This window comes from Sturnus vulgaris, chromosome 27 (assembly GCF_052056855.1).
Source record: "Sturnus vulgaris isolate bStuVul1 chromosome 27, bStuVul1.hap1, whole genome shotgun sequence".
Lineage (NCBI taxonomy): Eukaryota > Metazoa > Chordata > Aves > Passeriformes > Sturnidae > Sturnus > Sturnus vulgaris.
This window is the reverse complement of record NC_142269.1, coordinates 4,823,950-4,839,684: the sequence shown is the minus strand read 5'-3', so window position 1 is coordinate 4,839,684 and position 15,735 is coordinate 4,823,950. Positions and strand designations below refer to the sequence as shown.

Sequence of the window (15,735 nt, the reverse complement as noted above, 5' to 3'; positions counted from 1 at the left end):
GGCCGCCCGGGCGCGGCGGCGGCGGCGGCTCAGGGGCCCATCGGCGGCGGTGGCGGCTCCGTTCGGCTCCGCTCAGGCTCGGGCCGCGGCGCCGCTCCCCGCCCGCCCCGCACCGGCTGCGCGTTGCGCCCGCCCCACACCGGCCCCGCCGCCAGCACCGCCCCGCCCCGTTACGGCCCCGCTGCCGCCGACCCCGGCACCTGCCCGCCCCTTTCCCCGCATCGTCGCCACCCCCGGGCCCGCCAACGGCACCTGCCCGCCCCCTCCCCGCACCACTGCACTCGGCACCGAACCCGCCCCGGGGCTGCGGTGACACTGGCTCGCACCAGGATACGGTCGCTCCCCGCTTCCCCGCACAGGTGATGCATTACACACCCCCGCATCCATCTCTCCGCATTCCCTTGTCGCATCCCCGGGGTACCACCACGCGCCCCCCACCCACGCACACCGTACAGTCTTGGGGGGACACAGCCCAGAGCCTGTCACCCCTCGCTGTCACACACCGCGACCAGGGGGCACAGCCCCACAGCCCCTTGCCACGTGCTGCCTCACAACCCCGGCACACCCCCGGCACACCCCCGTGCCCGGTCCCCCCTGTACACCCACACAGTTTCCCCATGCCAGCCCAGGATCACATGGCACCGCCACTCACAAGTATCCCCTGAACGCGGGCACATCCCCAGTTGTGGGGTGACCTATCCCCGGACCCCCAGCCCAGCTCTCTGCACCCGCTGCAGCGTGGGAAAGGGCAGGGTGTGGGTGCGAGACCCCCCACCCTGGCACCCCTGGGGCTGAGTTCCCCCGCGGGCAGGGTGGGCAGGTCGGGGTGGCTGCCAGACCCCCCCACTTCCGCCGCCTGCCAGGCTGGAACGGGCCCCGGCGTGCCGCGGCAGGTGCCGGGGCAGGTTCCGGGGCAGGGCAGGGCAGGGCGAGATGTGGCGCTTGCCTGGGGCTGATCCTCCTGCCCCGCTCCCGCGGGGTGCTGAGCACCCATCCTGCCCATACCCACTGCTCCCAGCCCCACCTTGCACCCTCTGGACAGGCCAGCATGTGGCAGTCCTCTTCTCCCGGGTCCATCCCCCTGCAAAACCACAAGGGATACCAGGGAGGACCCTGTGGCAACTCCAGGGTGGGATGGTGGCAGCGGCCAGGGGGACACAGCAAGTGACCCCACGGCCTTTGGCGGGCCCCACTGCCCAGAGGGTTTGGGTAGAGATGGAGGAATGAGGGTCCCAGCAGCTCCTGCATTGTTCCCGCTTCGCCTCCACCCGGCAGTTGCCTGGCAACTCCATCCATGCGGCTGCCAGAGAGCGGCAAAACATGTCCCCACATCCCCATCCCCATCCCCGGCTGTATGAGGTCCTGCCGGGATGGCACAGCATGGCATGGCCCAACACGTCCCTCCTCTGTTCCTCCAGCCTCCAGCATTCAGATCCCCCACACCCCATCCAACACCCCCAAAATATCCCATTCTGCTGAGCTCCTTCATGCCCTTTCCCCACGGCATCCAGACAAGGGTTCTCCGAGCAGGGTGCAAGTGGTGCTGCTGGCCAGGTTCAGCCATGTAAAGAGGGGATTCTCCTGACAGCAGGAGGGGAAACTGAGGCACAGAGAGACACCCCCCCCCCCCCCCCCCGAGACCCCACACGCTGGTGACAACGAGGATGCACTGGGCCACACAAGCAGAAGGGACCTGGAGCACTGTAGCATGCTGAAGGCAATGCTCCCCCTGGGAAAAGTGCCCCAGATCTGGCCTGTCCCATCCCCTCTCCCCATGTCAGCAGGGATGGGGGCACTGCTGGCGCAGAGCGAACTATTGGCTTAATTAATTTGCTGTTATTTCTCCTAACGAGCTGGGATCTGGAGCGGGTGCTTCCCTCGGTTGGCAGCCAGCGCATTCCCCCGCCCCGGCAGTGAGCCGGGGGTGCGAAGCCTCCAGGCACTGCTCAAAACAGACCGTGTGTAGGAGGGAAAAATTACACCCCGGGAAAAATCCCTCCCCAAGCCAGCGCCTTAACCCACTTCCCAGCTGCAGTGCTGGGAGAAGGGAGTCAGGCATTTTGGGGAAGGGGAGAACAGACACAAGATTGAGGCAGCTCCTCCATGACGTCCCTGTGAAGGGCTGAGCCAAGTCTTAGACCACGCTTAGACCTCATCTGATGCCAGGGAGGGAAACTGAGGCAAGTGGCATTGGAGAGGGATGGAGAAGCACAGCAGTGTGGACAGAAAGGTGATGCCTCCTGCTTCTGCTGCTGCTTCTGCTGCTTTGGGACCCTCAGCCTCCTGCCAGAAGTGAAGGAGACCTGAAGGGAAGGGAGGAAAAGGGGGTGGGATGCAAAGTGGGGAGTCCCTTCTGCCCTTCAAAGCCACCCTTCCACCATGGCATTGGCAGGGCCCACCAGCATCTTTCCCCTGTCCAGCCTGGCTGCAGGAGGCATAGCTCACTGTGATGTTCCATCCACAGCATCAGGGTGTAACAGGAGTGGGATTCACGCCCCCCTCACCTCTATTTGGTGTGGGCAGATGGGTGGGGGGCTGGCAGGAAGCTGTGGCTGCCGAGGTGGAGGCAGCATGGCACAAATGCGCGGGTGGCAGCTCCCGCACCACCAACGCAACAGTTGGCCCTTCCCCGTGAGCCAGTGAGGCTGGAGGAGAGGAGGGGACTCACATCAGCCCCAGACAGACAAGGGGGCTCCCTCCAGCCCCACAACCAGGGCAGAGCTGGGGATGGTGGCAGCTGCTTCCAGGGATGTGGGGGCTAGGGTGGCTGGCGCCGGGCACAGCAGAGCTGCAATTTCAGTCCCACCGTGAGCTCCTGAGAAGGGCAGAGTTGTACCTAGGAGAGCAGAATGGCTCCTGGGGAGGGAGCAGTTCCTGAGAGAAAGCAGAGGTAGCACTGGTCCTGCTAGGGAAGCTCAGATGGACACTGTCCCTATGGGTCCCAGTTCCAGGAGGGACACACAAGAGCTGTCTGCTTCCTACAACACTGGTAGGGGTGTGCATCCCACAGAACAGGAATCCAAATAATACCAAAACCCTAGCATGGGGGTGTAAGGTGCAGGATTTCAATCGTGTGACCAATGCACCAATGACACACGGTGACATCTAAAACATGAGGGGATTCTGCTTTGGGAACGTGGCTTTGGTGGCTGAAACAAGACACAAAAGGTCACAGACTCACAACCACCCAACAAAGAAGGAATTTCTGCTGGAGAGCCAGGTATGGATGAGGGATCCACACAGAGAATGAGCTGGGGGTGCTGGTCCCCCATCCTGGCCACAGATGGGGACAGGGTGGCCGAGCCACCACTTGCTCGGTGATGTCCCCCTCACCCAGTGCCTGCGCCGGCAGCTGGCGCTTCCCCACGGCGTCCCGGCACGTGCTCAGGAGAGCAGCAGGCATCGGCAGGAATGGGCAGGAATGAGCAGCCGGCCCTGCCAAGTTTCCTAATGCAATTTGCAAACGGCTGCGAGGACGTGGCCAAGCCAGAGCCGGAGCAGGGCCGGAGCCGCGGAGCTGGAGGGATGCGGGATGCAGAGCGGCAGCACTGCGGCACAGGTGAGCCAGCCAGGATCAGCGTGGCACAGCTGCGGCGACAGTCACCCCATGGGCTCAGGAATCCCAAAGGGGACACAAGGCTGCCATGGGGCAGGAGCTGGTGCAGGGCTGAAGTGCTTCCTTGTAGGGCCGGAGCCCAGCCCGGTGCGTTGGGGCGGGTTCCAACACCCTCCACAGCCTCAGCAGCAACACCCAAGTGCTGGGAGCAAACCTGGCCCTGCCGAGCTGGTTTGGGTGCTGGCTGGGCTGCTCGGGCAGCGTCGGGGTGCTGGGCGCCCACAAACCTCCCCCTCTCTCTGTTGATTTGGCAGAGGGAGGGTGGAAACGTCCCCTTGTGCTGCTGGGGGAGCACAGGGATGGGAGTCATCCTGTGGATTCCCACCTGAGAGCTCACAAACACCAGTTACCAACAGTTTTTTGGGAAAAGAATCAGCAGGAGCTTCTAAGTTGCGGTTCCTGGCCAGGCAGTGCACTCCTGACAGTTTCCCACAGCTCCATTGCCCTTCCCCTGCTCCAAAAGTGGGAGAAATCAAGTTGAAATTGAAAAATTAATTGAAAAGAGAATTGAAAAGAAGAATGAACTGGGGTGAGGGGATGTCACTGCTGCTTACCCAAACAAATAAAAAACTAAATACCCAAAAGAAACAAATCAGCTTTACTGAAGGAGCTGCTTCATTCCTTAAATAAAAACAGAGACCACGATCAAGCCAGCGGAGTTTGACATCCCAGGAGGGAGCAGGGAACGTTTAGTAACGGGGAGAAGTTGGGAGAACGTGTGGCCAAGGACCGACTCAGGGGTTGGTTCTTTGGCGGCCCCAGCACGGGGGAGAAGGGGGGTCGGCAGCAGCGAGATGGATTTTGGGAAGGCACCACTCGGGCCATGGGGGAAGTGCCTGGTCCTGAGCACAGTGCAGGTGTCCAATCCCGCTGCCTCACCTCCGCACAGGGAAGGAGCCATTCCAAGGAGCAGCTTCCTCCTCGCTGAGGGGCCGAGTCTGGTGCTGGGATTCCTGTGGCTGTGTCCCTACGTGTTGCTCCTCTCCTTTGATTTTTCACCTTTGCTGTCCTGGGAGGGGGGAAGAGGGAAGAGCAGCAGAGGTTTAGGACCCCCAAACCCCTCATGGGGGGGGACAGTGCTATGGCTGGGTCTTGCCCAGCAACCCCCCGACCCGTCTCTCTGGGCACAAGCCCCCTCTGCCAATCTCTCCTCATGGTTCCATATTTTTTCCATCACGAGGCCTTTCCAGGGCCCCTCCATCAGAAAATTTGCTTCTCAGCCCTCCCCATCTACAGGAACCCACTGGCACATGCCTGCCCGGGTCTGGGCTTGCTTGGCTCCCATATGTGAAGGTAAGGAAAGGGAAACCAAAAACACACATGGCATTCCAGCACGCTCACACATGCACAGCTCACAGCACTGGAGCAAGGAGACCATTTCCAGCACAGGAAAGCACTCGCATCCTGAAAAACCTTTAACTCTCCTGCCTGAATTATCTGCTGAGTTCTCAATGTTTATCCTTCCAGAGAACTCCCTGCCTTCTAGCTCCTCCAGCCAGGGCTGGATTTTTCCCTCTCAAAATCGTCCTGTTTTCTACCCTGAATAAATAAAATAAAAAAGAGTCAACTTCAGACTTACTTTTTACGTGGTTTTAGTTTTAAAGATTTAAGTAACTCAAATTAACTGGAGCCCTGCTTACCACCTGCAACGAGAAGCTGAGGTTTGGGACAGGTCAGAGATGAGACAGTTTAAGATTTCCCCTTTACAAACGAACAACGTTACTTTTTTGGGATGGGAGGGGGGAACTGCAGCCTCACACACACACACCAGTGACACCACACACACACACACACACAAGGACTGATGATGAGGGGATGGTACCTCTGGAGGGGGTGGCTTGATGGTCACAGGCTGGGACGTCCGGCGGGGCGGGGAGGGCTTGGGCTGCACCTGCTGCTGGACAGTGTTGTAGTAGGTGACCCCCCCATAGACCTGGGACTGCGCCTGCAGGAGCAGCAGGATCAGAGCTCGGGGCTGGGGGGCCCTGCGAGCCCCTCCTGGCATCCACTGGGGTTGGATGTCGCCCCCAGCCAGAGCCAAGAGGGGCTGTGCCCTCCAGAGATCAGCTCCTTTGTGTGTCTCCATCCCTCACTAACATCCCCTCACTCCAGCAGGGACAGGACACAGCCTATGCAGATGGGATTCCCTCACCCTGCAGTCCATGGAATGCCTGAACTTCCCAACAGCAGCTTTTCCACTTGGACACAGCTCCCCTGCACATCCAGCCCTGCAGCCTGGGGGGAAACTGCCTTCAAAGCGGGGCGAGGTCTGCCAGCATCAGCGGGAGCAGTGGGAAGGGCAGGGATGGTTGGGAGCTCAGGGAACATGCAGCTCTCCAGCCTTCCACGGCGTGTCAGCCCTGCTCCAGCCACGGCACCACGATCTGGTCTGCTCTGGTCTCATCTGCCTTTTCAAGAATCTGGTCTGATCTGCCTGCTCAGGGATTACAACTATCTGACTCCTCACAGGGATCAGATCTGGTCTGATCCTCAGAGAAAACCAATCAAATCTGCTTCCTCAGGCATCTGATCTGATCTGATCTGATCTGCCTCCTCACAGGAACCTGGCTGCTCTGATCCATGTCCCTACAGATTCTGGTCTGGTCTGCCTGCTCAGGGATCAGATCTGATCTGATCTGATCTGCCTCCTCAGAGACCCAATCCAATTTGCCTCCTCACTGCCCGGCAGCGGCCTTAGATATGGAGTTGGGCTATGGAGCAGGAAAATCCATCCCCATGCTGCTTACACCAGTCAGTTCCCAGCCTCCATCTCAAACAGAACTGACTTCCAAAGCCATTCTCAAGGTATCTTTGGCTCAGCAGGGGCTGTTTTACTGTTCCATAAGGGAACACCTCAATTCTAAAACCCCGGGGACAGGGGACCCACTGCCCGCCACACTTAGGGAGCTGCAGAGCAGCCATAACAATTTTTTCCGGGATGACAGCAGCCTTTCCCCATGGAGCAGCCCAGCTGCTCCACATCCTCTCCCAGGAACACCTCGCAGAACACACCCCACACTCCACAACATCCCATCTGCTCCCGCCTGCGAAGGAGCCGCAGCGCATCCGGCTTACCTGCGTGTTGGAATAGAGATGAGGAGGGGGCGGAGGGGGCAGAGCTCCAGGGGGGTAGGGGTAGCCAGGATTCCCAAAATTCATCACTCCAGGGGCGGAGAAGTAAGTCGGAGTGAGCAGCTGCTGCGGCGGGGGCTGGCCCGGGGGCATGGACACTGGTGGGGGGTAGAGGCCGGGGTTTGCCATGGCAGGGGGCGTCTGGTGGGGGTGTAAACCTGGAGGTGACGGGAAGCAGATGTCACCCAAAAAGCCAGACTGTCCCTGCAGTAGGAAGGAACACGCTCTGCTCCAAGGCTTCTCTGCAGACCCACACTGCGGGGGGATACAGAGCAGCAGAGCACAGCCCCCTTCCCAGTTCCGGATTCACCGGAAGCACACACGGCCCCATCGCAACTCCACTGCAGGAAACAATTTGTGTGGGCAAGCAGAGAACATGTTCAACAGCTCCCAGTTCTGCTTTTTCCTGAGCTACAGGGCCAGGGAGTGAGGAACCAGCCCAGTGCCCACGGAAGGGAGTTGCCCAGCCTGGTGAAGTCCCACAGCGACCCACAAACATCGATCTGGGAGCTGCCAAAGGTTCAGTTCCCCCCATCCTGCACTAGCTGGAAGCTCCAGAAACACCTATTTTTTCTTTCCTTAAAACTTATACTGGTTCAGCCTCACTGTAGGAGGGAGCAGGTCTCTTCCACGTTGTAGAAATTAAGGAAAATGGATGCCTCCCTGTGACAGAGGCTGTGGGAGAGCAGAGTTCTCTGTTTCCCAGGTCCAGGGGTGTCCCACTGGCTCCTCACCTGGATGAGGGAGGTGCATCTCCGGCTGCACAATCATCCCTTGGGGTGGCAGCGGGGCTGGGTTCTCACCGTGGGTGTAGATTGGTCCCTGGAATTGTACTGCAATAACACATGACAGGCTGTGAGGAAAAGCTCCGTGGAATTTCATTCCCCTGCAGCCAGGCACACACAGCCCAGTCCGCCCCGAGGGCTTCCACGGCACACAGAGGCTCCCAAACTCACAGATGCCACATGCTCCCTAAAGGAAAGCCTCCCACTCTCTTTAGAAAGCAGGAAAATACTCAGGGAATTTCTTCTCTAACACTTTAAATGCTGGAGGGAATTCCTAATCCATCCCCAGTCCTGTTGTCCCTATGCTGAAACGTCAAAGAACTGATTTAAAGTTCAATTTAAATCCCAGTTCTCAGGAAGAATTGGGATGTCCTCAGAGCCGTGGCATAGAGAAGGGATAACACTGAGGATAATTCCATGGGTTTAAACACAACCAGGCAGGCTCACAGCTGTCTTTTAGACACTGCATGAGGGGACAGACTGCCACTACAACAAACGAAAGAGAACTCTGACAGGAGTGGGGGGGATCCCTGATCCAATTGCTCAGCTCTGAGCACACATGGAGCCACAGGAGCAGGAAGGGAACACTCACATGGGTCGTAGTAGTGTCCTTCCACAATGCTGATGTGCATGGGGGGCGCGGGCTCTGGCACAGGGGGTCTCTGCCGCTGCGATGAGTAGCGCTTCACACGGCCCCCCGGCACTGCCTGCAAGAGTCCAGGGGTCAGGGGGGGATGCAGGGCACCCACCCGACAGCCCTGACTCCCAAACCTCCCCTGGGTCACCCCCAAACACCCCCAGAAGGGAAAGGCTGAAGCACCAACAGCCTCTAATTACCACAACCCCAAGACAATGAGAGCCCGTGAGCCGGAGTCACGCTCCGGGATCACGCGTTACCATCTCCTCCATCCGGTTAAACTGCGGTGGTGGCCCAGTTCCCACGTGCATATGGTTGGGAATACCTGAGGAAGGAACAGACTGGTTATTACTGTGGTTTGTGCTGGTTCCCAGGCCGGAGCTGCCTCGCCCGGGGGCGTGGCTGCGGCTCAGCTCTCGCTCCCATGACACAGAACCTTTGGACTTCATCGCCCCGGTGATTTTAAATATTTTGGGACAAATTACAGGCTGTTTTGTCACTGCACACTCACCCACGGTGCTCAGCAATGCCTAAATCCTGCTTCAAAACTACATCCTCAGCTTGAAACTCAGGCCCTGCTCTGAGCTCTGTGTCTGCTGAGACACAGATCTCTTCCAGGTGGACCAAGGATCCATGTGGGATCTGAAGTTGCAGTTTAAACCCTCTGCGGGGTGTAAACACTTTTATCACAGGCTCCTTTGGATTCAAACAGCAAACTGAATCCATGTGAATTCACAGCAAAGTGAATTTTAAACCACGGCTTAAAACCACAGTGCCAAGGTGATCACGGGTGATTCCAAAGGAGTGAAAATGGATAAAACAAACACTGGAAGTGCTCATGGATCACTGACAGTGCAAATACAGGCAGAGGGATACAGAATGGACTAATGGGAGCCAAATGCTTCCAAGAATAACTCCTCCCTCCTCTGCTAGGGACAAAAAAGGGACAGCAGAGTCATTATGCTCACAGCAGAACATGATTGTGTACCTGCAGCCAAGAGCTGCCCTGTGGGAAATTTGGGAAGATGCTTCATTTTTGCGCATTAAAAAAAAAAAAAAACAACGCAAACCAGACAATCCCAGCACTTTTGAACTCTCATCCCACTGCAGCTTTTCCAGCCTGTCCAGGGGTCTGTTCTCACAGACTTCATAGTCCCAACAGTACCAAATGACTTCTGGTTCCATGACCTCAACCTCACAGATGCTTATGAAAGCAGCAAGTCGCTTCCTTCTCCTTGCTCCAGTTTTACTCCCCTCGGGAAGCATTCTAACACTTCCCAGAACGGACTCTAATTCTGCAAAGGGATAATTATACCTGCATGACCTCTCTGCAGATACACAACTGAACTGTCCTCAGCTGGCACCAGAGTAACTCTGTCCCATGTCCCTCCCTCCTCCCAGGCACAAAGGGATTTGCCAACCCCAGCCAGGCCTCAGCTATTGGCAACCAAATCCCAGCGTCAGGAAATAAGCTGATAAACAGGGAAAAGTCCCTTCCTGCAGAGAGCCCAGTTATTGATCCTTATCTCGTGCTCTCCTGCAGCAGGGGTCAGTTTTGCTGTGACTCACATCATAGTGAAAGGATCTCCCCTTCCATCCTTCCCAGCCCTAATTTCATTCACCTACACTGAAATGTTTAATTTCTCTTTTTCTCTGCTGTTGTACCCATACTGCACCTTCTCAGCAGGAACTATGACTCTGCACCCACCCTGGGATGGGGCTCAGGCAGAGATAGCTCAGCTCCAACCAACTGCACAGATCAGGAGGCACTGGGCAGCTGGAAAACCAGGAGGCTGCTCCCACTTACCCCTCAGCTCCCGAGGCGGGATGAACTGGGACTGCCCTGGGCTCCAGTTCTGCTCTGTCAGGTTCATCTGGGTCATCTCCTGCTCAAGTCCATCCACGTTGGATTCCACTGGTGACTCCCAGTTGCTCTTGGCTGGTGGAGGGGAGGTCTCAGCTGGCGTGGGTTTTGGAATTGCAGGAGCCAGCCCCTCAGAAGCAGGCACTTCCTCTGCCAGCTTCCCTGCCTCCCCAGCCTTGACTCTGGTCCTTCTTGCCCGGGAATAAGATTTCTTCTCGACTGGTCTGTCCGGTGGCGGCTGCGCAGCGTCGGCAGCCGTGGTTTGGTTTTCCAGAGCCCCCTCCTCCTTCCCAGGGCTGCCATGGACATGTGCCACCTCCAACTCAGGGGACGTGTCCCGTGACGGGCTCTGCTCTGCACGTTTCCCACGATAGCTGCTCTCCTGCTTGGCTTGCTCCCCGTTCCGGTGTGGGACAGTTGCCTCCGAAGCCCGGTAGCCTGGACGGGTCTCCTTGTAGCCGCCCATCCTGGGGTAGTTCCTGGCAGGGGGCATTCTGCCAGCGCCGGCAGAGCTGCGGCTGTTGAAGGACCGTGGGGGAGCCGAAGGGCTCTTGGCACCCTGGTGCCTCGGGGGCTTGGGGGGCCTCTCGTTGGACCAGTTAGGGTCTCGCTGAGGGGGACTGCCAAAGCTGAGGGAGAAAAACACAGTAATTCACTAAAAAACTCCTGGCTGGGAGGAATCACTGTGTCAGGGAACAAACACCTCCCCAGCAGGCACGTCTAGAAATCGCAGGAACATGGTCCCAAGTGACAGAGTTTTCCCTCTGGAGCTCCAGACCTGGCCCCTCTCCCTGGGACAATCCAGGCCCTGGTGTGACTCTGGGGCTCACCGTGGTTTGCGCATCCTCCGGGGTTTGATGTCGTCGGGGTTGTGGGCTGACCGGATGTCGTATCCATACAGTGCTATCAGCTCCTGCCTGGTCTTGGGGGCCTGCTCATCCTCACGGAATTTGTCGTGTTCCCAACGTCCCTCATCCTTCCACAGCTTCCGCTGACGACCCTTTGGCCTGGAAAAGGGACACAGGGAGGAGCAAGGGGCTGTAAGGCCAAGATGTGGCAGTTTCAAGCAGTTCCACATAGAGCCCAAGCATTCCTGGGGCAGGGAATGCCCAGGAGGCAGCATCCTTCCTTCCTCCTGCTCCTCCCGCCCAGCAGCTGCTGGTGACCCACTGCTATTTGGGAAAAGCAGCTCGAAGAGTCACTGTTGCCTGGCACAAGGCTTTTTATGTGGCTTTTTTGCATCTCTTCTTCAAAGAGCTGAAGTGTCCTGGCGGGACACAGAGCAGGTAATGGAAGCACAGACGTTCCCAGTGCATCCCACTGAAGCTAGGAACCCTGCTGCCAGAGGCTGGCCCTCCCACAGCCCCAGGGGAACACTCACATACCTGACCTCCTCCTCCTGCGTCTGCCCTCGGAGGTCATGCTCAAAAAAGAGCCCTTTGCGTGGGATGTAGGCCGGGTTCTTCCGATCCTCATCGTCGTCCAGGTGCTTGGGAACCTTCTTCCCAACTTTCTTCTCCACAGGCTCCGTGCTCTCCTGTCAGAACCACGGAGCTCTCACCACTGCAGCAGTCCTGCTGCCAGCCCCCGGCCCGGAGCCGTGGGACACCCACCTGCCCGTCCCCGCTCTGCCGCTCGCCCGTCACGGCTCCCTTGGGATCCACCTTCTCATTCCCCTTCTCCCCTCTGGCCGCCGACTCGCAGGAATCGTTGCTGTCCTGCTTCAGCTCCACCTTGGAGCTTTCTTCCTCGCTGTAATCCTCTTCCTCTACCTGGGAGACACCCAATGACTCAAATGTGCTCCTTCAGCAACAGATCCGCCAGGAATTTCCCCAAATCTGGAGTAAAATCCAGCAATCGATTGCCCAGGAATTCCCTCAGTTCTGGAGTCAAATCCCTGCTCCAGGTGTTAGACATGACTCTTCCAAAGCAGGTTATTAGCTCCTAAAAGTCTTCCTATCCCCACATTTTTATAGAAAGAGCAAAGGTTAAACCCAACCTCTCCCAAGAGAAGGAAAATCTAACAGGCTTTCTGGAATGGAGCTGGGATCAGATTCTCCACAAAGATGCAGCATCCCACCATTCCAAAAAGGCTCCTGCAGACTGGGAAGACTGGTGATCTCAGGCCCTTCCTTCCACACTGAGGGCCAGGATCCAGCCAGGGCCACATTTCCAAATTCCCTGGAGTTCCTCAGCTGACTCACTCTGCTCAGGAGCATGACCTGGTTTCACCCCCAGGAGCCTCCGGAGGCTGGAGCTGAACTAAAAATAGCTCGGGGTGATTAACCAAACCCTGCTCCATTTTCCTCTTTCAACACAGCCTTTGCACATCGGCTGCTCCCGGTGTTTACGCCGGGGAAGCCCAGGCTGGGCATTATTTTTAGGTACAGGAACAGAGTCATCCTGGCACGGCAGTGATGCAACAACCCCATTGCCCCTGGGAGCTTCCACGTGGGATTCCAGGCTGGAAGAGCTCTGGGAGCTGCTCCATCACCTCTGCAGCCTGCAGTGTTCCTTCCTTGTTAATAGCATAGATTAATTCCCAAATAAACAGCTTGGATTTCCTCTGCTTGGTGGTTTGGATGTTCTCTAGCCACTGTTTCCCTCAACATTCCAAAAACAGAGACGGGTTTTCCTTAGAAAGCCTTCACCATAATCCTCAGAGACCAGAACTTCTCTAAACGCCCTGTAAATCTCAAACTTTAGAGCTCTAAACTAAAAATCCAGGGGAACCTGCAGCCCCCAGGCATGGGTGGATGGGATTCCCTCAGCACCCTCCAACTCCCAAAGTGCATCCCTCCTCTGGCTGCTCCCTCAGAACAGAGGGAAGCTCCTGGGATGCTCCCAACCACCACTTTGCTTTTTAATTCCAACTAATTAAAACCCAACAAGCATCCCACACTCCTCCCACGCCCTTCTTGGCCATGGCAAATCCAGTTCCTAGTGTGAGGAGCCAGGAGGGTTTTCCCTTGCACATACTGGCCCTACACCCTCCCTAGCAGCACAGCAACACTGATCCCATGCCAGGGGCTGGGACTGGGGGAGGCCATTTCCTCAGGAGACAGAGGGGTCAGTGGAAGAGATCCAAGGACACAAACCGGGTTTGTGCCGAAATTCCATGAGAATCAGTGGCTCAGCAGGACAGAGATCACCCTTACCTCCGAGTCCTCGGCGCTTTCATAGTCAGAGAGCACGGCTGTGGGGAGGGAAAGGAGGTGGGGTCAGGGCAGGGCTGGACATGGCTCCTCTGCCATGAGACCAAACCCCTCCCAAAGGGAATCTGGATGCCAGCACCACCCCTGATCAATGCCACAGCCAGCTCAGGAGGGAGCAGGGAAGAGTTTGGGACACTGTCCCTGTACCCCATGTTTGCCTGCTGTTACAAGTGAATATTTGGCATGGCTTGGATTGTTGGAAAAGCCGTTCTGTCTGGTTGCCCGGTTTTTACTTTTTTTGCTCACAAACAACCCTGCCAACGAGCCATCACTTACCATCTCCTTCGATGCCATCCTCACTTTCCTGCAGAGAGAGAAAAGAGAGGGGTGTTAGAGGGGAGGAGGGCAGCAGCCAGGTCCCAGGTAACACGGATTCATGGATCCATAAAACCATAAAATAATGGAGTTGTTTAGACTGGAAAAGATCTTTAAGATCAAATCCAACCTTCAACCAGCACCAGCCCCACATCACCATTAAGCCACGTCCCCAAAAACCACATTCACACTTTTTGTACACTTCAGAGATAGGGATTCCACCACTCCATGGGCAGCCTGTGCCAGCGCCTGACCACCCCTTCCATGAAACGATTTTCCCTCAAAACATGTTCTCTTACTATCTACTATCCTAATATCTTTTCCTAACAGCTACTCTTTTGTTCTAATGTCCATTTTTCCTAATACCCAGCATCCCATGATCCCAGACATGGTGACAGCAAGGTCTCGCCCTGACCCTATTGTTTCACTCTTGGAAGTTCAGCTCCAGTGACCAAGAAGAAACAAATTCCAGGCTTCTAGAGCCTTTCTCCAAGAACCTTCTAGAGCAGTTACAGTGAGGGAATATCAAGAGCAAAGCACAGCTGTCAGTGCTGGGGGTCTCCAGGGAACAGAGTGACAGTGACAGGGGAGCCAGGATCCCTCCCTTGCCAATTGAGAGCTGGGGAAAGGGCAAGAACAGGGAATAACAAAGAGAGGCTGAGCAGGACCCAGCTCAGGGCAGGGTCTGGATGAAGCAAACAGCTCAGAGCAGGAGAAGTGCTCAGTAAAATTGCTGCCCAGATAAACCGTGGCTACCCCATCCTTGGAAGTATCCAAGGATACTATCCAAGGTTAGACAGGGCTTGGACTAAACTAAGATAGTGCAAAGTGTCCCTGCCCATGGTAGCAGGTGGAACTTTAAGGTTTCTTTCAAAACAAACCATTCCACGATTCCAGCATAAAGGCAGAGATCAACCCAACTATACAGGAAAAACAACCCCAGAGCACAAACAATCTGACCAAGGTGACAAGATAAACTCAAAACTACCACAGAAAAACACACAGGGAGTCAGGGGAAGCTAGAAATAACCAGCCCTGGAACCCAAAACAGGAAAGAGCTGGAAATAACCAGCATTAGAACCCAAATCAGAAGGGAATTGTCCCTGGATGTGAACTGCAAGAGCAGAACTGCACGGCGGGGGTAGACAGCAGCACCCACTCCCCACCTGCCCTTGTTGCAGGGACCCCAGGAGCAGGGACAGGATCTCAGACTGGGGAGATCCAGCCACAGGGCACAGGGAGCCAGATCAAAGCCCCTTGCCTGGTCCTGGGGGGCTGCAGCGCCCACTCCACCTGAAACTGCCCTTCTCCCACACACATTATGGGAAGGTTCAGCCCAATTCCCCAGACTCCATGTTGATGGTGCTCCATCAGCTCTCCACCCCCCACTTCGTCCCCAGTGTCCCCATGCCCCGCGGGTCCTAGTATCAGTCCCCCAAATTCCCCCACGCCCCGCCCGACACCAGAGCCCCCCACTCCTCTGTCAGCCCCCTCCCTGTCCTGGGTCCTCAGTGTCCCAAGCCCCCGCCTTCCCCCCGGGGTCCCCAGACACCAGAACATCCCTCAGCCGCCTCCCTCCTTTCCCCAGGGTCCCCCAACCTCCCCACGATTCCCCCAGACACCAGAACACAGCTCCCAGACCCCTCCTTCCCCAGGGCCCTCAGTGTCCCCAGCCTCCCCGACTTCCCCCCGGCCACACTCAGACACCGGAGCCCCCTGTCCCCGAGGTCCCCCCAGTCCCTCCCGCCCGCCCCTCACTCACACACTCCGACTCGGCCGCGCTCTTCCCCCCCGCCCCACTGGCGCTCTCGGCCCCGCGGCCCCGCGGCCCAGCGCCGAGGGCCCCCGCGGCGCCGCGCGGCGGGCGGTGCGGCAGGCGGGGCGAGCCGGACCGGGAGCGGGATCCAGAGCCCGAGCGGGAGCGGGCGGAACGGGGGGAGCCGGGCGCGGAGCCGGCGCTGTCGGAGGCCGCCGAGCCCTCGCTGTCCTCGCTGTCCTGCGAGGCGCGCTGCCGCCGCCGGTCCGCCATCTTGGCCGCGGGGCACCACGGGAACGGCGCGCGCGGCGCCCCCCGCCGGTACCGCGCTGGTCCCGCCGCCGCCCGCCAGGGGGCGCGCGCCGCGGGCGCCGATGACGTCACCGCTCCGCGGAAATGACGTCACATCAAGGGC

At 57.7% G+C, this 15,735-nt stretch overlaps 1 protein-coding gene across 3 annotated transcripts; it reads right to left on the bottom strand.

Moving 5' to 3' along the window:
* Positions 1-4,191: 4,191 nt before the first annotated feature.
* Positions 4,192-15,608, bottom strand: CASC3 (CASC3 exon junction complex subunit). Of its 3 annotated transcripts, XM_088179440.1 has the most exons (14): positions 15,327-15,608; positions 13,526-13,553; positions 13,193-13,230; positions 11,648-11,806; positions 11,420-11,571; positions 10,865-11,041; positions 9,978-10,663; positions 8,431-8,495; positions 8,126-8,240; positions 7,483-7,581; positions 6,692-6,906; positions 5,439-5,561; positions 5,196-5,272; positions 4,192-4,625 (listed from the first exon to the last, which is right to left on the bottom strand). In XM_088179440.1, exons 1-13 carry the CDS (start codon positions 15,591-15,593, stop codon positions 5,237-5,239), a joined length of 2,160 nt encoding a protein of 719 aa, XP_088035566.1. In that variant the 5' UTR covers positions 15,594-15,608; the 3' UTR covers positions 4,192-4,625; positions 5,196-5,236. The 3 variants fall into 3 exon arrangements, with proteins under 3 accessions (XP_088035566.1, XP_088035565.1, XP_088035564.1); XM_088179439.1 differs by having other exon boundaries at positions 4,192-5,272; XM_088179438.1 differs by lacking the exon at positions 5,196-5,272.
* Positions 15,609-15,735: the final 127 nt, after the last annotated feature.